Source organism: Silurus aristotelis, assembly GCF_946808225.1.
Source record: "Silurus aristotelis genome assembly, chromosome: 9".
Classification (NCBI taxonomy): domain Eukaryota; kingdom Metazoa; phylum Chordata; class Actinopteri; order Siluriformes; family Siluridae; genus Silurus; species Silurus aristotelis.
The window spans coordinates 11,456,607-11,478,684 of record NC_139582.1 but is presented as its reverse complement, the minus strand read 5'-3'; the positions used below and the strand labels follow the sequence as shown (position 1 = coordinate 11,478,684).

Sequence of the window (22,078 nt, the reverse complement as noted above, 5' to 3'; positions counted from 1 at the left end):
TTAGAATGGGAGGTAAGTATACTTAAAGGCTCTTCTCTGTTCTGGCACCGAGGTGGTGGAATGAACTTCCATTAGATGTCCATACAGCGAAGTCCCTGACTATATTCAAGCGATGATTAAAGACCTACCTCTTCCTGAAACACTTAATTTAGAACTTTTGAGTGTGATCATATCGATTTGTGCTCATTTAGCAACAAGGGCATTAGTAACAACCGGTATGGATATGGGTTGAGGAGACCTGAGATGCAGTCAGCGTTCCAATTTATCCCAATGTGTTTAACAGGGTTAAAGTCATATCTCTACAGCAGGAAAATCAATTCCACTCAAAATTGCCTTAAACAGAGCCATATGACGTCCACTTTAATGCTTTTGTTCTTTGCTCTTCTGTTCTAAGTAATAAGCTGTTTTATTTCTTTACTTGTAAAAGAAATAAATACAATAACTAAAAATAAAATAGTGGAATATTTATTTTGAGAAACAAACTTGATTTAAGAACATAAAAGGGTTAAATAAAAGTTAATCAGTGGCCTGTCTGATCACATTTCCTCTTTTAGTTTAGTTTTAGTTGCTCAGTAGCTCCTGGTTTTATAACCACAAATGATTGTATAAAACTGTAGAAAGATCATGACTCATAATCATACACTCCATTACTCATGTTAGTTCTCACTCTCCGGTGTTCTGTATTGTTTAAAGACTATAATTACACTCTTGATGTCACCCAAATGAGGATGGGTTCCCTTTTGAGTCTGGTTCCTCTAAAGGTTTCTTCCTCATAACATCTAAGGGAGTTTTTCCTTGCCACAGTCGCCATGGCTGCTCATCAGGGATAAATACACACCATTCACCATTAAATTCTGTAAAGCTGTTTTTAAGACAATGTCTGTTGTGAAAAGTGCTATAGAAATAAACTTGACTTGGTTGAAATTGCGATGAATAATAATAAAAAAAATACTGATTATAAACATGACAGAACCAGTTTCAGATTTTCACAATATTTATCCACGAACACTGATATTTAAACAAATTTAACATCACACATTACATTACAGCATGCTATAATTAGTGAAATGTAACCTCACTTGCATCTCAGCTACACCATCTGAGGCATGGAATCGGGTCACATTACTTATATTCGTAACAAAATACGACATTAAAAATAAACACAAATAAAATAGCTCTTGCTTCACAAGCTGCACTAGCATTACTGTTAATAAAGAAAAATATAATTTATAGAAAGACACAGAACAATATAATTTTGGGTGTGGACATACACAGCAATAAATAGAAGAATTAATAAATAGATAACATTTTCTATAATGATCAAAATATTATTCAATAATTAAACAGTGAACGAATTAAAGTGCTGTTATGAAATCGTATACAGAATATTGCACAGGCTTCATCAAGAATTTTTTGTTTTGCGTTCAATCATGGACCATTGAGGAGAAGCGTCAGGATGAACACCACCAGACTGCAGACGTGGCAGAAAGGACAGACTTCAGCTGCTACTCCTAATGACCTGCCTGTGAACAAGCAGATGGAAAATAAGAGTTGATTTACTTGGTTTTATTTACTTTAGAGGTCATGCTATGAGACAGACAGAGATGCACCTCTCAAATCCACGGGTTTGTCCTCGAGTGGGTTGAGCACCATGGACAGTGCAGTCTGCTGTACAGTGCTGAGCACTGAACGCTGAGCCTCGGTCACCACTATGGCCTGCTCGTATGAGAACACGCTGATCTGTTCTTGATTAAACACCACCTACACGTGAAACAAAATGCACAATTGACACACGAATGCTGTGTGTTTATAGCACTGTTATATACACCAGTGTTTGGACAGTTAAAATGTGCAATGAGTACAATCTGTTGCTGCAGGCAAGAACCTTTCTCAAGTGTCTGTTTCCAGTTTTGCAGACTTCACACATTTATTCAATTATATTTCAAAGCAGATGGTAGATTCAGATCAACTATTTATTTATTTAAACTCAGTTTTTTGTGTACGGCACTTTTAACAGTAGACAGTGTCACAAATGAGCTTTACAGAAGGACATATTTTTTATGTTTTTTTTAATTATTATTATTATTTTGATAAAATACAATTTAAATGTATGAGTTCACTCTTAATGAACAAGCCAGAGGCAATGATGGCATAAAAAACTCCTAAATATGAAGAAATCTTACCAGAAAACCAGACTCACAAGTGAACTTATTCTCATCTGTGTACCAGAGTGCAATTATTATTGGTTTTCTTCTATAAATGTGAACTATATGGCCAGAAAGTGTAAATGTGCAACCAGGGAATTAATAATTATATCAGAGCGCGTTTAAGAGATAAATCGTTTGTGAGAGAGGTGAGGAGTGTGTGAGTGTGAGTGTGTGTGTGTGTGTGTGTTTGTGTGAGAGAGAGAGAGAGAGAGAGAGAGAGAGAGAGAGAGAGAGAGAGAGAGAGAGAGAGAGAGATGATTTCTCTGATTTTATGTTTAGATTGTCAATAATTTTGTATATACATTGTCCTTGATAATTTGTCCTTGTATATACATTGTCCTTGATAATTTAACACTGTTTGCAATCATTTATCCCCTAAATCACCTGTTGATTTAAATCTATTACATTTTTATTTGATTTCTTCCGTTCTTTACATTGTCCTTCCTTTGCACTTGCTTTGGCAATACAACCGAAAAATGAAGAAGGAAAAAAGTGGTTCAATCCGAAAGTCGTGAGGTTAAATCCCAGTCACACCAAGCTGGCAGTTCTGGGCCCCTGAAAAAGGCCCTCAACCCCAATAGCTGCTCAGCTGTATGAATGAGATAATTGTAAGTTGCTCTGGATAAGGGCATGTGCCAAAAAGCCACAAATATAAAATGGATATGAATACCAGATCAATTTAATTATGTGCAAGATATATTCACTTGCTAAGAAGTAGATTTGTTGTGTACAAATTTAAACAAATCAAATATATCTCTTCTTTCATTAGTGTTTAATATACAAGGATGTTTGTACTTTGTCCACATTCTAGGGAACGAGTATCCAAACCGATCCATAAGGCTTTTAATTGTATGCATACGAGGCTTGTGGGCCAAAATCGAGCCTCCATATTGTGTACCTACAGCTCGTAATGATGACCATCATCATCATCATCATCATCATCATCATCATAATCAGCCCTCACAGTTCTTTTTTCTTTAGACTCTGAAAACCCTGGAGTCACTCACCGCAAACTTTTTGGCTGCAATGAGAGAGATGGCGAGTGGTGTGATACCCTCTATCTGCTCCTTCGCCAGGGCAGACATGGCCATGTCAGGAATTCCAGCTGTATGCACGAAAGACAAGAATAAAACACTATAATGATACTAGACAACCTTACAAAACCAATTAGTATGCCTTAAAAAGTGTAAACACTTGGAAATATCATGTAGTGTATGCATAGACTGAAGTTCTAAACTTCATAAGAAAACTGCATTATACACTGTTTCTGGATTTCAATTTTAAATACACTGCATTATAACATTCATGATTTAAAGTAAACAATCTCACCAGTGAATGCTCCGATCTCAAGAAACACCTCTGGACCCCAGGAGCTTACGGGTCCAAACACCTGAGTGTTGCAGAGCAGAGAGACGGCGGCCTGCAGCTGATCCTCAGAACACGATAGATTCAGACGCCCCAACCACAACACAGCCTTACTGACAACACAAATAACAGCAATGTTATACAATAAAATACCAACAGTGTTATACCACACAACAGAATCATTCTAGAGCTGCTTTATTTATCAGGTTTGGTTGTTTATTTGTACTGTACTATTCTTACTGCTTTTCACTTTACTTTTATATTTCTTTATTATTTAGACTATAGCAATAGTGTTATAAATGTCCTGTTTATTTATTTATACTATATAATTGTTGTTTCTGTTGAATAGTTATTTATTTATACTTTATTATTAGTTAACCCTTAGATCTGTTTATTTTTACTATATTACTATTATTATTATGGTAGTATTATATTTATATTATAACATTACTGTCTATGTGTTTATGTCTAATACAATGTATCAATACTATTATTATTTCTAATAGTAATGTATTTATTTATTATTTATACTATATTCTTGGAATTAATTTATTTATACTATAGCATTATTCTCTTATTTATTAAGTTGTTTATACGTGTTTGATAATATAGTTTAAAGTTAAAATTGTAAACAAAAAAAGTTTTTCCAAAAGTGCTCTATTTTATTTCTTTACTTATTTATACTATTTATTCAATGTAATTGTAATTTATTGTATTTTCATAAAACCATATCTAATAAGAAGAAAAGCAGTGACACCAACAATAAAAAAACACCACGATCCATAGCTTTTTTCTGCTTGTTTGAGCATTAGAAATGAATCTGTAACGCACTTTCTGTACATTTGTCTACTAATCTTTTTAATCTTTTTCTCTAATTCTATCTTTTTTTATCTGACATTTTAGTAGTAGAAAATAAGTCTTATAAAAAACATGTAATTTGCATAATCTTACCTGAATTCTACAGGATTGAGAGTGTTGATGACAGGAGCTTCGATCCCACAAATGATGTGTCCCAGAGCCACTAAAAAGCTGGAATTCAGCTGGCCTGGGTTTTGTTTGGTCAAGTTCAACACAGTGGAGAACAAAACTCCCAACTGGCAAGAGGGCCAAGTATTAATAAAAAATATATTGTATACAGTAATATTACATATTATATGTAAAATAATATATTTATATATATATATATATATATATATATATATATATATATATATATATATATATATATATATATATATATATATATATAAACAGCTTTAAAAACCAGATCACCGTCATAAATATATGGAAGTTTTTTTACTATCTAAAAAAGTATATTTTTATATACAGAATACTGAGCTTTCACATTACTGTAAAAATCTCATTGTTTAGAAATAAAATGGGGAAAAATGTAAATAAAAGAAAAATACAGTTCAAGTTTTGGAATTCTGACAGATTTTTTATTTTCTCTGCATTTATACAAGAGCACTCTGCTAGAGCAGGCTGCATATAAAAGGACCTTATAAATGAAAGCAGTTTTATGGTTTAAGTTTTCTTTAATTCAAGGTGCTGAACAATTAAATTGGGTAGAAATTTGCATTATATGGTGTGTTAAACTAATGCTGACTTTGTCTCATAAAATTCGGGCACACGTTTTAAAAGTTAGCAATAAGATGTTAACAAATTTGGTCAGAAAGTTATTTAGACACTCCCCAATCAGTGTACCAAATTAAAAGGATTCAAAATGATTTACTAGCATAGACACTACCATATACACTGTAGCAATAAGAAGAGGAGGAAGCAAATGAGGAAGAAGAAAAGGTAAAATAACAGTAGCTTGTATACACATCTTCGGTGCTTGGGTTAAAACTTAACTCTAATCTATTCAACATTTATTTGTGAGTTAATAGCGAATGCTATCCAATGCTAACATTAATACAAAAGTGCAGTGCTGGAATGTTGGCATCTACTGGTACCTGCTTTCTGGTCCAGGTGCTAACAGCTCCCAAAGGTGCAAAAGACAGGATTTCAGACAGTTTAAGCGACGACAGTTCATCCAGAGAAAGTTGTGTGGCGATGCGGCCCAGCTGAGCGATGACTGATGGTGTGAAAGAGGAAACGGCGCCATACACCTGCAAACGCACATCTTACAGTGTTCAGCACAGTTGTTTACACTACACGATCAGAAATATTTAAACTTTTCCTCAAAAAGTAATGAAAGTCTTTTTTTTTTTTTTTTTTTTTAAGATAAAAAGGCTTTGATATTCATTATAATCATGTGTGTTACTACATCAAATTTTACACAATTTAAATGATTTGTTAAATCATTTGCCTCTTTGGTTTTGTGGAGCAGCAGCAAGAGCTGGTCAGAGGTAAAGGACGGATCTTGACCGATGAGCTCAAGGCACTGGCGGAAAGCCGATACGGACATGTTCACCAGGCTGATTACAGGCCAAACAGCCGGCGCGGTCACCTGCACTCTTTCACAGGATGGAGGTGTGCTGGAGTCTGAGAGTGACGCTGTAGGGGGCAGTTAAGTTTATCTTTAGTGACACCTTTTTAGCATACACATTTTATACTTGCTAAACACAGCTGTATACAGATAAAATCACGTAAAAGAAAAATTTCTTCCCCCCCAAGCAATCTACCTCACAAACATTTAAATGCCCCCCCATTGTATTAAATTAAAATAAATATAAAAAAAAAAATGTGCAATACCACTTTATTCCACAATCTCATTTTATTTCTCTTTTTTTTTTTTATACTTCATTTCTCTTTTCTAAAAATGTGCAACTGGAAGCTTCTGCCACCAAAACAAATTCATTTTAAGTGAAAACGTACTTGGCAATAAAGCTCTTTCTGCTTCTGAAGTAGATCCAGGTCAAGAGTTTCAGTAAACATTTATATCAAAATGTGCAAAAAAGTATAATGTCTTTGACTTTAACTAATGCATAGACGTTTGTGCTACATCAGCATGTGTCCAGCGTATGGCACAACCATGCCATAATAAAACGATCAGCAGAGATCAGACTTTTTCTTTATTTTGATGCTTGATTGAACAGTTACTGAAGCTTTGGTATAATTTTCTACACTGTTTTGCTGCAACATGATTGGCTGACTGCATAAATGAACAAGTGTTCCTAATAAAATGGACGTTGCGTGTACATTAATTTTGCACAGAAATATATTTAGATTTTTTTAAACCTATGAAGTATTAAGATGGGTAGTAATTGACCTGTGTATGTGTTATCCCTCTTTTGTATGCTATATATATATATATGTTATATGCTCTCTCTGCTTCATAATTCATAATTTCACTTAGCAAAAAAAAATATGTTAAATATTGAATGTCTAATTTTTATATTCTGCTTATAGAACAAGTTTGAAATGAGTGGAATTAGATGTATTAACTACGTGATTGTAATTATGAAGCAGGAAATAATCCGATACATTCGACTATATTTGTTATTAATATTTGCTATGATGTTATTTCTTGCAGCTTAATCACATATCATGAAAAAAAAATGAGGTTCTTACAGCGTCCCGATTTCAGCAAGCCTGAGAAATACTGAAGAACAAACTGTTTGTTGGATAAGAGCGTTTCGTCATCGTCACGCTGTTCACACAGAGAGCCGATGTTGCTGCTTTCCCACTGCTTCTGGCTGATAAACAGCCTCTCGATACGCTCCAGACTCATCAAAGCCTACAGAGAAAAATACCCCCTTACAATCTCACATTCTATATTCTGAGGGTTATTGATTCATTTTCTTCAGCACCTGCTCTCTCAGTAGTGCATGCGTATTTTCACGTTAATGCACTTTTTAAATTCATCGTCGTTTCTATGGTAACACTTACACCAGGGTTTGTATATGCTTTGTATCTGGTTGTATCTCCGATTGAAACCCTGGAAAATCTTTACACGCTATGGTTTCTTGATAATGTGCAATTTTTATTTTTTACTTCAAACAGAAAAGAGAGACTGGTAAGGGAACCATGTTTATAGCTGCTATAACAATTGCTGCATTCTTACAGGAATAAAACATAAGGATGTGCTGTTAAAGGAAATTAATTAACATGGGGAGGGGGGGTGATGATGATGATGATGATACTGACTGTGTTTTATCAAACCACTCAATCATTGCTTGTTTCCATATAACAGCACAACACCGAGTCTTTTATTGCTGACTTCACAGAATTAACAGCAGTAAAATGCTGAGCTGACAAAAAGACATACCGGAGGAATAAGCTGAATGATCTCTTGTGGCAGGAAGAAGAGGAACCTGTCTACCTGAATCAGGGTTGTTGCGTTCCACTTTTGGACTGGGCTTAAAGAAAAAAGAAAAAAAAAAAATAAGAAAAAAGCAGGACACAAAAAAAAAAAAAAAAAGAATTAGTGAATTCATTTTGTCGTTGCAGTGTTAAATATCAAACAATAATAAAAAAAATAATAATAATCAGATTAAGCGTAGAGCATTTTTGCTCACCCGAATGTTCCAGCTTCCTGCATCATCAAGGCCACTGCGTCTCTTTTACTAGCACTATAACAGGAGCCACGGAGAAACTCGATGCCGTCCACGAAGAATCTCCTTTCCAGCTGCACAAAGACTGTGTCCATCACAAATGTCGCCATAATTCCCAATGAACGAAACTCCACCTCAGTGTATGTACCAGTGTTCAGGCCCTAAACAATAAAATAACACAGTGATGTAATAAATAGATGAATGGAAATTTGGACCAAAGTATTGGGACACCTGACATTTTTAAACCAAATGCGGTTCTTCCCCAAACTGGAGGCACACCATTGTATATTATATCTTTGGATATGGAAGCATAGCTTCCTGTTCCAGCATGACAAGATATGGTTTTATATGGTTTGGAGAGGACGATCTTCAGTGGACTGCTATAGAGCTCTGACCTCAACCCTGCTGAACACCTTTGGAATGAATTGGAACACTGACTGCACCCATAGGCCTCTTCTCCCTACATCAGTAGCTGACTTTACCAACACCCTTGTAACTGAATGAGCACAAATCTCCACAAACGCACTCCAAAATCTTGTGGAACATCATTCCCAGAATGTATCCACTGGATATGACCTGATTGATCTGTAAAATGTATGAATGTTGGTAAGAATTTAAATCCTTAAAAAAAAATACCATAAATTCAGAAAAAACCTCATCTACTCATGCTCCTGAGTGCGTGTAAATTTATGCCTAAACGGACTAACAAATAAAAAAAAAATCGACGTTACGTACTTAATTTGCATAGATTACTGCACATCTGGATTATACAGTTGAGTTTCTATTGCTTATTTTTTATCACATTTGCAACGTTTAGCAAACAATAATAACGTGTTTGTTTTACTCTAGATTTGTAGTAAATGAAATGTAGGCAGGTCATAAAAAAAAGATTGGTCTTTCGTTTTTCATTCACTAATTGCCATTTATTTAAACAGATTTTCTTGAAATTATGCGAATTACTATGACAATTCATATTTTCATAATTATAATTTTTTTTATGAAAAAAAAAAATAAATTCTCAACAAACAAACGTTTTCCGTTTACTTTTTGCACTTTTTAAAAAAGGTTTTCATGAAGTTGGGCTTTTAAATATAAATATAAAATTTTCATAATAACTATCATTTTGTTAAGAAAATATTGCCCATGATGGAGTTCATGTTACAGCTAAGATGAAGACTGACCAGGCTCTGCACCATCTTGTCCACCAGCATGCTCTGTTTGATCCTAGGCATAAGCAGGAAGTACTGAGGATCCAGAACAAACATTCTCCTCAGAGAGTCCATTATCACTGTGGAGAACGTCTTAATGGTGCTGATCCTACAAAACAACACCTTTTTATTATTAAACCATACAATACAATACAACACATAATCTACTTTATCTACACAGCAATTAGCTATATTGAGAGGTAAATCTTATTCGTATTTTAAGCGAAAAAATGATAGATTTAGTGCAAAATGTTTACATCTGATTGGTCGAAAAGGTCTAACATTTCTATAACAGTAGCGCTAATGAATTTATACATTGCAGATTGTTTTTGCGTCACACTTTTTGTGTGTCTTTGAGCATTTTATTAACCGCAAGAATAAGAACACTGCGAGACATTCAATGACATTAAATTCAATTATGTACAGATATAAATATTCTGTCATTCCATAATAAATACAATAAAGACAGATTTCTGTGGTATAAATAAAAAAAAAAACCTTTGTTTTGTTATCATTAAATAATAAGCAGTACAATTAACTCAGACTGTTTTTGACAACACGGACTGTTTTATTTCTTACTCATCTAAATCTCATTTTATTGTATTATGCACGATTTAGCTTCTCACACACATTTTTTCAACCACAAATTAACTTAGTTATGCAGTAATAAAAAAAGACTTACGGGATAGACAGAGCGATTTGAGCTCCCATCTCACTAAGCAGCTCGGAAAAGAAGTTGGACTTGTACAGTTGTTCAATCAAACACCGTTTCTAGAGCAGAAAATTAAGTTTTTGAGTGCACAATGTTTCTAAAAGTCCACACGTGTATTTTTTATCTTGTTTTTTGAATAGACATACTAATGACGGATGAAGAGGCACTGGCTGCTCTCTCAGGACCTGCAGAAGGTCACGGATAGATGACATGGATAGAGAATTCTGGAAAAGCTTCACCAAAACGTTACAGCTTATGCCCTGCGCAACTGTTCCCAAAGACCTGGACACAAATGCACACAAAATACATGTACAAGGCATGTAATATTTCGAAATTAACAAATATGTATGTCAGGGCCAGCAAGCGTGTGTGTGTGTGTGTGTGTGTGTGTGTGTGTGTGTGATAATTAAACACTGAAACGATGTTAGGTTGACACTCACTTGAAACGCTGCACTGTGAGACTCGATGAGCCTCTCATGACCTCAGTAAACAGAGTTTTAGCCTGCAGGAGATGCAGCACATAAACATCTTAAACATTAGGACCCTGAAGAAACATCTTTTATTGTGTGTTCAAGGTGTGTCTGTGTCTGTTGTGTACTCCAAGTGTTTGTAACGTGTTGTTGTGCTTGAATCTGGTTCTGTGTTCCATGTATGTATATATTTGTTCTAGGGGTGTGTACTTGTGTCTTCCAGGTGTGCGTAACTGTTATGTCTTTCTGTTGTGTATTTCAGGTGTACATGTAGATCTGTTGTGTATTCCAGGTGTGTATGTAGACCTGTTGCATATTCCATGGGTATGTGGACCCATGTTACATTTTTGTATTTGGATGTGATCCTGTTGCGTGTTGCAGGCATGTATGTGATCCTGTAGTGTGTTCCAGGCATATATGTGATCCTGTTGCGTGTTCCAGGCGTGTATGTGATCCTGTTGCGTGTTCCAGGCGTGTATGTGAACCTGTTGCGTGTTCCAGGCGTGTATGTGAACCTGTTGCGTGTTCCAGGCGTGTATGTGAACCTGTTGTGTGTTCCAGGTGTGCATGTGGTCCTGTTGTGTATTCCAGGTGTGCATGTGAACCTGTTGCTTACTCTGTGTCTGTAAATACCTGTTGTGTGTTCCAGGTGTATGTGTAAGAAGCAGTGCTGTTGGTCAGAAGATAAGCTCTTGGCATCACACACAGAAGGGGTGTGTCAGAGAGCAGAGGTGCCACCTCATGTAACCATGTGACCATTGCTGGAGCAGCCTGACATAATGAGATACAACAGCATATGTTACATAGAAAATTTTAACCATAAAATAAACAAAGCTATCACTAATAAAGTAAGTGTGTGTGTGTGTGTGTGTGTGTGTGTGTGTGTGTGTGTGTGTGTGTGTGTGTGTGTGTGTGCTTTCACCTTACCCAGAGCTTTGTAGTAATGGTGTTGACTTGTGGAGGAGTCAGTTTAGGTGTGTACTGGCTGAAGTTGGACAGGGCAGAAAGCAGGACACTTGAGGACATTGAAGAGAGAGTCTCGGCTCTCAATCCACTCAGTAGGGAGCCTAACTTTGGTAAAGTTCCTGTATCAAACAACTGCCAAAACACACACACACATCATAGTTGTCACAATACAGCCGTCCAATCAATCAAAATGATAAAACATGTTTTGTTTAGTCAAAAGAAATCTGTCAGTGTGTTGTACAAAGCCATATTGATTCAAAGCAAAAAAATGATCTACTTTGTAAATGGCGGGTGATTATGAGGACATTCACTGTTCTATCATTATTAGTGCATTATTGGGCCACACAAAGGGATAAAATCTCACACAGAGACATGTTATTGACTTTGTAAGAATGTAAAAGATTATAAAAACTACTGCTTACACACTATACTTTAGCAACTACATGGAAACATTTAAAATCTTTTTGTTTTTAAAATCTGTAAACGAGCTTGTTTTGTGTAAGAAGTGGCCAATTGTAAGGACATTCAATGCTTTTTGGTCCTCATAAAGAGCTTAAAAAAAAAAAATGCATATTTTAACAACATACACACACTAACATGTATATATACACCACATTTCACTACAAAAGCAACTTACATTCAAGCTGGAGGAGATCTTGTCTATGATCACAGCAGCCTAAAATATAAAAAAAAAAAATTACGAATTTTAAAAATAATATTAAAAACACCAGTCTAGGTCTCTATTCTAACATCAACAAAAAAAACCCTGCATTTAAAAACTGCTGATTCAGCATGTAAATTTTTTGTTTTTAAATGTTTTTCTTTTGAATGTAATATTAGAATGCAATAAGAAATTCTTTTAATTTTTACAATTATTTTTAACAATTGAAAGAATAGTTTTTTCACCCTTTTCAGAAAAAAAAGTAAATGTCTATTTGTAAGAGTTTTCTCCAATAAACCTCTTGATATAACCTTTTTTTCTTTACTCAAAACAATTATTCGCCAGTTTAGCAGATCCACTGGCCACACACGTCACTATGACGATGTAGAAATAATAGTTCTGTAGTCCTGCTGCTCAACATAATGTATTGGCACCAACTTCCTGTCTATTGGTGCAAAGGGACCACCATAGAACAGATATTATTGGGGAGGTGGATAATTTAATCTCCTGTGTCTCTTCTGCACTCTTTCTGCTTACCTTATGGCTGTGGAGAGCCTCGTATTTAAATGGTCATGCAAAACGATTCCATGGTCTCACTCACACACACACACACACACACACACACAACCACACACACAACCACACACACAACCACACACACACACCCCTTTTCAGCTGCATTCCATCTGTTAATGTGTCCTTAGGGCTTGACCCATGTGACCCCTGATCTCTCTTAATATCCTGAATGAATGTAGGATTATAACAGCTGGTGACTAGAAATGAATTCCTTATTGTTTAAAAGCTCTGAAGGAAAACGATGAGATGAAATGAGATGAGGTGAGATGAGCGCGAGTTATAGTGAGAGAGAGCGGCATGTTTTTTTTTTTTTTTCTTTTCAACATCAAATATTTTTCCAAGTAGAGCATTTTTTTTTATTTTTTGGGTTCTGCAACATTTAAGAGGCCCAGATTCAGAGTCATGAATCGCTGAAAGATCTGTAGTCAACAATCAAGGTTTTGGGTTAACACAGAATCCAGCATGTCAATTCTGAACCACCAGTCACCAACCAAATTTAATGATCCACCAAGAAATCTCACAGTGGGTATGAGGGCATTTTACCTGACAGCTGTTTTTTTAATTAATTTTTTACATATTATTATTATTTTTTTTCTCTCTTTTAGTAGATCAGGAACCATATTTTCTCTATTTACTACCTGCTTTATTTAGTTAAGTGTAACTCTTTTAAAAAAGACTATACTGGTTCTATCAGCCTTTACTGTTTATGGTATCACAGGACAATTCATTTTACAACAAAAACTGTTAAAACCGTTTATTGTGATTAGAGAAGTAACACTACATCGTAAGTTGTTGTGTTCTTGAAATCATGAAGAGACTGCGATATCTGCACTTGTGAAGTCTCTGACCAGCACATATTACAGTGGAACCTCGGTTTACGAACCTGATGCACGTATGTTTTGATATAAGAACAAAAATATCGGTGAAATTTTGTCTCGTTACACGTATGAAGCTTTGTTATACGATGGTACTTTGGTTTTTTGCACACGCTTCCCAACTCAGCGACAACAGCCAAGAAGTTTGATTAGATTGTTTTTTAGTCAAAGTTAAAAAGAAATGAGATTCAAGTGTCAAAAACTGAAAGTGATTTAAAAAAAATTACAAATATCACTTATAAATGTATTATACTGTATATTGTAATGTATTTTTTAAATTTTATATGAATATTTTCTGGGTCCTGGAAAACATTATTCGAATTTCCATTATTTCTTATTGGGAAATTCGCTTCATTATACGTATGATTTGGATTGAGTATACTTATCTGAAAGAATTACTTTTGAAAACCGAGGTTCCACTGTATATAGTCGCACATGCATTTTAAACCAATTAAGGGACCATGGACATTTTGTCAACATTGGGGCTCTATTTTTGTTACAAAGCAAATCATTTATCACATCAATAATTTGGGGGAGATTTATGAATGTACTTAATTACTTTTACAAAGATATGTTAAAAAAAAAAATCAATAAAATAAAATAAATGATATATATATATATATATATATATATATATATATATATATATATATATATATATATATATATATATATATAATATGTAAAATATTAAATATTACACGTTAGCAGATAAAAGCACGTGGTTTTAAAATGTTTTAATGAAATAATAAAAAAAAATTATAATAATCTTTCCAAACATTTTTTAAAATAGCGTTTAAAATATCCTAAAACCTATTGGCTGGAGAATTTTAGTAAACATGGGACCACTTTTTCTGGTAAAGAGTTTATGATGTGTAAAGTGTAGTTCATTACACCCCTATTTACTGTAATGTTAATTTATATAACACAAGAGCTTTAGTTTGAGTTGAAACGTCCCAGTACTCGTGATTTTACAGCTGAATGATATATTACAGTTTAATTTCATATAATTACATTATTAATTGTATAACATGTCTTTACTGGTCCTGCTGAGGGGTACAGATAGTTCTGGAGTTGAATGTATTATAAATGATATAAAACAGTGTTAAGCAGACACACTGCATACCTGTGTAGGGGTAAAGGGAATAGAGTTGAGAGCACTTAAGACAGGAACAAGCTGTGCTTGGCTGAGCTGCTGCAGAAACTCCACCCCCAACAGAGGTAGAAGTGGTACAAGCTGAGAAACCTTCTGAGGACTAAGAGTGGCAGGAGACTGGAGCTCAGACCCGTTTACAAACAGCACACTGGAAATCTGATGCAGCACACACACAGAGGACCAAATTTATACAATATCACTAGCATGTGTTTTCGTTAAAACAATGCCTGTGGTTATTCATTTAATTTCCAGTCCTTACCATGTGGCTCGGAACGCTAGTGCCATGTGTTATGCACGTCCTGATGTTCTCCTGGATAACCGGGAACGTACTGGTGCCCACATACGCTAGTAGGTCACCCACATTAGCTTGGCATGTCAGGTTGGCTAACCTAACATGGAACAAAATCATATAAAGCTTTTATTTTCAAATCAACAGTAATTGAGATAAAGTTTAACTTTAAGTAAAAAAAAAAAAAAACTAAAAAGAATGTGAGACCTTCCATATTGTGTGTATAATTTTTTTTCCATGATTGAAGATGCAGTACAGTATTTTATTGGCTAACATGATGTATGAAAAGGAGTGAAAATGTTCAATTTCTCTTCAGATATGTGTCAAACTGATATGCCTTTTATTATTATTTAATAGATGCCATAATAACCTTCTGATCCTAGTTTAGTCTTTTTAATGTATATATTTAAAAAAAAGACCTTTGCATGTGGTAAAATATTATGACCAAATATTATAGTTATTATGAAATTTCCTCAATAAAATCCAATACGCCTTTATGTACCTTGTGATAAATCTAATACTGTATTATCAGTACATGAATACAAAAAAATTGACATAAAACTTTGAACTGTTTAAGCAAACAAAACCAAAAACAGGTCAAATCCATTTAGAATGTCATTTTTTGCTAATATTTTTAGACTGATTTACAAAGAATCGCCATGTCGAAACCTAAAAAGAATTCCAATTATCTGCACGAGTGTTATGCGAACACCTGCTCAACTGTTCTGCTGTGAGGTTTTTGTATAGGCCAAAAACACTCTGTGCTACAAACTGCTGCTTCATAGCTCCCAAATTATTCTTTAGAAGAACATCCAGACCATTCAAGACCTAAAAGTAAAAAAAGGAAAAAGAAAAGAGACTGGTTACATATAATGATTAATAACCAAACTGAAACCCTATACAGCTGAATAAGAAGTCCAATACATAACGAATAGCTCCAGTGTTGGATCACTGGTAGGAAATTTATTTCAGAACACCTTCCTTTGTATGTGCTCTTTGAGCACCCAACTACACGTTTATCTTTAATTCATGACCCTGTATTTTCTTACAGGAGACGAATTTGCAGACTTGTTTCTTACAAAAGGAGCCATCTGACTGGCGATAAACCTTCATCCAGAACCAGGTTCGGGTGTCGCATTAAAGGTGGCGTGGCTGTTACCTGAGCAGGTGAGAGACGCTGGAAGCTGTGGAACGGCAGGTACGCGATCAGGTTACCGAAGTCTTGGATGAAGGACGGGCCGCCTGCTGTTACGTTTGCAGCACTGAGAGACTGACTAAACCATGAGCCGAATGCCTGACGCTGATCCGGTGACAAACCGGGGATGATGCTGTTAATCAGGTTTATTCTGTGGGAAAGATTGACGAACAATATGGTCATGTTTATCATTTTGATTTGTCTCTGTTCTGCTATTTGTCTTCATTTTAAACACAACAAATCTTTAATATGAACTGATTTGATTTACAGTCATGATTGACTATCAAGTTGACTATCAAGAGATCAAGTTGCAAAATATACATATTTCACCATTCTGAGTTTTTAAACAGGGTAGTGCTAGTTCAGTGGTTAAGATGTTGGATTTCTGGTCAAATGCCCATGAGTTCAAATCCCAGCACCACCAAGCTACCACTACTAAGCCCTTGTGCAAGACCAGGTACAAAGCAAAACCATACCATCTCTGGGACCTTTTCTCGAAATGAAACTCCTTAAACGTATGGTTAAACTTGGAGACTAATTTCTCATTAAAATATTTTTTTTATCCACAATCAATTTATTTCTATAAAGTTGCTTTAGGACTATTGCCCATTGTTTAAACCACTATACAATACATTTGAATTGAAAAGACTAAAATGATTGAAAAGCTCAGTGTGCTTTGTGAATAAACAGGTCACTCACTCACGCTATGAGATTAGTTTGTAGTGGTGGGAGAGAGATGATTTCCTCTGGTTGGGCAAGACTCAGGAGAGGGACAAGGTCATAAAACAGGGCCGCATCTTGTTTCAGGTGGGTTTGGATCAGCACAGACAACATGGTGCGCAAATAGTCCTGAGTCAGCTACAAGAAAAGACACAAACACAGAATATCTCAATCTAAAGATACAAAGATTGTACAAAAATGATCAGACAAATGCTTTGTTTGATGAAAGAAATATCAGCGTGTGCCAAAAAGACATAGTAAATAAAAACACACATATCAATCAGCCACAACATTAAAACCAAGAACAGGTGAAGTAAAAACCATTGATTATATTGTTGCAGTGACATCTGTCAAGGGGTTGGATTTATTAGATAGCAAGTGATCGGTCCGAGTGTAAGGTTTTGAGCAACTTGGGTCACATTTTGATTGATAGACAACAGGGTTTAGAGCATCTCCAAGATGACAGGTCTTGTAAGGTCTTCCTGGTGTTCAGTGGTTTATACCTACCAAATGTGTTACAAGGAGAGACAACTGGAAAACTGGTGACACGGTCATGGGCTCTATGGCTCATGTGGGGAGCAAAGGCTAGCCCTCTGGTCCGATCCCAAAAAAGAGCTATTGTAGAAGAAATTGCCGGCTCTGACAGAAAGCTATATGGGGCGAGCAGCTGCAGACAAAATCATAGTGCCCATGATAACCCCTGTCTAGCACCAAAAGCACCTACAATGGGAATAAAAGCATTCAAGCTGCATTAGGGAGCAATTGAAGAAAGTGCTCTGGCCAGGTGTGGATGGCTGGTGTTTGCCAATAACCTGGGAAGAAATGTCACCAGGATGTATCATAAGTAGCAGGCATGTTGGTGGAGACAGTGTGATGCTCTGGGCAATGTTCTGCTTGGAAAACATGCACCCTGGCAATAATATTGATTTTACTTTGATACCTAAACAATGTTGCAGACCAAAAACAATATCCCCTAACAGCTATATTTTTTTTACAGCAGGATAATAAGCTCTGCCAAACTGCAAAAATTGCTCAGGACTAGTCTGAAAAAGATGACAAACAGATTTATATGCAAAAAATCAACACAAATGATTCCTTCCTTTTGGAAATGTTCACCTGCAGGATTTCCTGGTTCCGGTTATAGTAGTGCAAAATCAGTCTCATGGTGTTAATATCCACTGAACTCAGCACGGCTCTCAGACGTGTCAGAGGGATCTGGAAATATTGCTGAAAAAAAAAGTTGGAAAAAATCCAAATCGGTGAAAATAAAGTAATGGATTAAAAGCTAAAAACACGTGGAAGCACAGTTTACGATAAACTACTGTGTTCTAACCTTGATAAAAAATGAAGCATCACTGGAGACATCTCTTCCTGTTTGCATTAGGCTTGTGAGGACTTTCTAAAAAAAAAAACACACAAACACACACACACACGCCTCTTAGTGTAAAACGTACACCTGGCATCGAAAAATTCATCAGAGCCTCAATCGATACGGGACCAACATTAACACAAAAACAGGTTCAACAACAATAAACACAGGATATTAGAGTTAAGTGTCAATGTAAGCAACAAATCAAATGTCGCTAGGTTAATGTTACATGTACGAGACGCGAAATGTCTGATATCGGTTACAGGATGGACATCGTACACCAGGTAGTAACCTCTCCACTTCGAGTCAATTACACCAGACAACAGGTCTAACACTGCTGTCTAACGGACACTCATGAGTAATTAACCGCAAAAATAATTCAGATTATTGATAAATCTCAGGAATTCCTCATAAAAATGCCGGAGTTTACATTACACTTAAATAGTAACATTAGTGTTAAATACACACACACATATATATATCTATATATATCTATATATATCTATATATATATATATATATATATATATATATATATATATATATATATATATATATAAAACACACACACACACACACACACACACACACACACACACACACACAAGTATATATCTAAATATAAAACAATAGTCATCAAATTCATAAAAAAATAATTAATTAATATTAAGGTTTTAAAGAGGGTTTATAGAAATGATTTTCTATAATACGCAATTTTTATAAGTTACATATATTCAAATGGCGTCAAATATTTTACTTTAAACTGTTTCTTTTGCCATTATTTATTGAACTGCTTTATGTGATAGTTTCGGTTTTTAATTTCCTATTTCTTATTATTAGTTTTATATTTTAAAGGTAGGAGACCCTTTGGATATTTGTGTCAATAATTTTGAACTCAAATACTAAAATGATTGGACCCACAGTAAAAAAGTTTTCAGTGATTCAGTGTCTGGACTATTCTTTCCTGAACCCAAAAGGAATTTGCAGTTGGTTCTGGTGGAATAGATATTTTACCTCAAAATATAAAAAAAAGTGAATAACAAACATTTAAAAAAAATCTTTTTCACTTTATATTGAGTATAAACAAAAACACAATAAAACTAACCGCAAAGCACTGAAGGACCACTTGCTTCTTGCTGAAGCTCGTTTCCTGCTCCAGGAAAGCAGACACAGAGTCCAGGACGCTTTGTCCGATGTTATCAGTCACCTGCAATGTTGTTAATCCATTTTCTTCCATAACAAGCATCAAAATTACCCACAAACTGGTTGCTTGTTTGACCATTGAAGTCACCTCTTCAGTCATCATTTTCTCAACACGTGGCAGGAGAGACTCCACGCTGCATCGTAGAAATACCTGAAACACCTGAAGCTGAGGGATATCTGGCTGGCAAACGGTGTTCAAGTCTATACTGCATGACCAGTTCAGTCTGCTGATAATCTCTTTTACCAGACACGGTTGAATCTCGGTGCTATTTGTATTACTTGAGCTGCTGCTGCTTGTGTTGTTAGACTGGGCAACCCTTGAGTAGTTTGAGCAGGTGGCACACAAAGCAATCACCCAGTGATTGGTAGGATCTTGAACTACATGAGACAGCAGAGCAGGCTTGCCACAGATTGAGGAGATAAAATTCGCTTGATCATAATCCCAGCAGAGTGCCACAAGAGCAGTATTAGGAATGTTAACTGTCCAGTTTGCATACAGACATTGCTCAGAGGGTTTGAAACCCATTAGATTCTCTTTACCAGACCCAGTGAGGTTGGAGCATTGCTCCAGCAACCAGGTGTTGTCCAAATTGGCAAGGAGGTTCTGTAGGACAGTGGTGTTGGCGCATACTTTGTGGACAAAGTTTGCTGTGTCGAAATCAGCACAAAGAGCAAGGTCAGTCATATCTACGATGCCTGGTTTAGTCCAATCTGAATACAAGCAAACTTTCGGAAGCAAGTCTGAGGTGTCGTTATCAGAACACACCGATTTCAACCACTGGTTCTGGGGGTCGAGGGTTAGACGAGCTAACAATGTCATGTTACAACATACATTAAGATGAAATGCTACCATGTCAAATTTCCAACATAGACCAATTACTGATGGATGCACAGGTAAAAAAGTCCAGACGGAATATTTACACAAATCAGACATGCTGGGAATTGTAGGATAGGCAGTCGGTGGGCTTGTAGTTACTGAGGTTGTTACTGTTGGTAAAAAGGTTGAGTTCACACTAACAGAGAGGGTTGGACTGATGACAGGAAGACGAGTGGTGGTGGAGACAGTTGGGGAGGCTTTGATGAGAGAAGAAGAAAGGATGAGGTTAGAGGCTGTTGGGATGTTTGTTAATGCCGAAGGGGATGGACTGAGCAAGAGGAAAGCAGTTGATGTGCTAGAAAGAATGAGATTAGGGGATGGTGAGGAAGAAGAAGCGATGCTGAAGGACAATGGTGGTACTGTTGATGGAGAAAGATCAACACTGGAGGAGAATTCTTTTGTAAAATTCAAAGGGGTTGTAAGAGAAAGAGTGGTGAACGTTGATGGGGTTGTTTGGACAAGTGATGGAGAAAGGGTTGTGCTAGAAAATGGGGCTGCCACTGCTGATGTGTTTGTTGGAGAAACTGATGATGAAATGATCGAGTTCAGTGGAGTTGCTGGAGGTATAGTGATGCTTGAGACTACAGGTGGAACTGATGAAGAACTTTTAATATAGAGTGTGCAATATGTTTGCACCCAATCACTGCCCATTTTGAGGACTAAGTCGTTAAGGAATGAGGTGTTGGTGCAGACCTGGCTCACAAATTGAGGCTCATCATTTTGTATGCATAGGGATATTTGATCTGTTGAGATTGTCTTTAAGTTGCTCCATTCAGAGTAACGACACATTTCTGCAACGAGCGTGTTAACGTCGTTCGGCAGAGATGTTGCTACCTCAGTACAGTTGGGCATTAACCAGATATTTTCGCTGGTGGCGAAAATCATGATGTAAAAATCCATACTCTGACATAAAAGCGCCTCCATTTTTGCCTGATCATTAGTCCAGCACAGAGCCACAATAGAAGGGTCGAGCGTTTGAAGATCCCACTGCTCGTATGTGCATAATTGCAAGACCATGTATCTATCGGAAACGTTTGTGCAGTACTCCCACACCCAGCTATTGCTCGGGTTCCCGATGAGAGCCTGCACTACAGGAACATTATTGCACACGCCTTGGAGAAAAGCTTCGGGGTCGTTGTCACTACACATAGTAACCAGACCCGGATCAATGGTGTCCACCGATGTCCAGTTTGCATAGTTGCAGAAAAGCTGGCTGAGGCTAAGAGTGGACCGTGCAACTCTCTGGGTTGCTTCTGAAGGCAAAGGTGGGCAAGGTTCCAAAAGGGGTGATACGATTAACTCAATCATATGGCAGGTATTCCTCCATACCAGAGTTAGTTCAGCGTGGGATAGGGTGCTCAGAGATTCACAAATATAATAAAGAGTGTCTGGAACTTGAGATCTACTTCCTATAATCTCATTACAAATGGTGTTATTAAGTTGTGCAACATCCTGTTCATCGCAGGTCAGTTGTGTTACAGTGCCGTCCAGTACAGAGGCAAAAGATCGTATGCTCGGGATTTCATAGGCAGTTTGACATGCCAAGTCTGTATTGCTGCACGGAGGTATGCCCACTGTCAAAAACATGTTCAGGATTGAATCTCCAAAGGACCAACTCAGATTCTGGCTAATGCCCCTGGATGAAAAAAATATTTCATAAAATTTTTAATATAACCTTCACTGCAGAATACAGGGTGAATAAAAAAATGTCAACACTTAATGGTGATACT

At 36.2% G+C, this 22,078-nt stretch overlaps 1 protein-coding gene and 1 long non-coding RNA gene across 2 annotated transcripts in view; one reads left to right on the top strand and one right to left on the bottom strand.

Moving 5' to 3' along the window:
- Positions 1-22,078, top strand: part of LOC310731394 — a 103,350-nt gene that overhangs the window by 31,521 nt on the left and 49,751 nt on the right. The gene's annotated exons all lie outside the window — the stretch shown is intronic.
- strc1 (stereocilin 1) overlaps positions 977-22,078 on the bottom strand; it is a 23,092-nt gene continuing 1,990 nt past the window's right edge. Inside the window, exons 4-28 of the mRNA XM_083550568.1 lie at positions 19,374-21,984; positions 18,233-18,298; positions 18,016-18,126; positions 16,883-17,037; positions 16,144-16,330; positions 15,697-15,812; positions 14,955-15,084; positions 14,666-14,851; positions 12,065-12,103; positions 11,389-11,559; positions 11,095-11,232; positions 10,432-10,493; positions 10,138-10,273; positions 9,962-10,050; positions 9,253-9,388; positions 8,036-8,232; positions 7,786-7,876; positions 7,089-7,254; positions 5,884-6,071; positions 5,528-5,683; positions 4,524-4,666; positions 3,537-3,685; positions 3,215-3,312; positions 1,611-1,761; positions 977-1,523 (exon numbers count right to left, since the gene is read on the bottom strand). Coding sequence (XP_083406694.1) covers positions 1,429-1,523; positions 1,611-1,761; positions 3,215-3,312; positions 3,537-3,685; positions 4,524-4,666; positions 5,528-5,683; positions 5,884-6,071; positions 7,089-7,254; positions 7,786-7,876; positions 8,036-8,232; positions 9,253-9,388; positions 9,962-10,050; positions 10,138-10,273; positions 10,432-10,493; positions 11,095-11,232; positions 11,389-11,559; positions 12,065-12,103; positions 14,666-14,851; positions 14,955-15,084; positions 15,697-15,812; positions 16,144-16,330; positions 16,883-17,037; positions 18,016-18,126; positions 18,233-18,298; positions 19,374-21,984 — 5,767 coding nt within the window. The 3' untranslated portion in view covers positions 977-1,428. The remainder of the gene's footprint in view (positions 1,524-1,610; positions 1,762-3,214; positions 3,313-3,536; positions 3,686-4,523; positions 4,667-5,527; positions 5,684-5,883; positions 6,072-7,088; positions 7,255-7,785; positions 7,877-8,035; positions 8,233-9,252; positions 9,389-9,961; positions 10,051-10,137; positions 10,274-10,431; positions 10,494-11,094; positions 11,233-11,388; positions 11,560-12,064; positions 12,104-14,665; positions 14,852-14,954; positions 15,085-15,696; positions 15,813-16,143; positions 16,331-16,882; positions 17,038-18,015; positions 18,127-18,232; positions 18,299-19,373; positions 21,985-22,078) is intronic.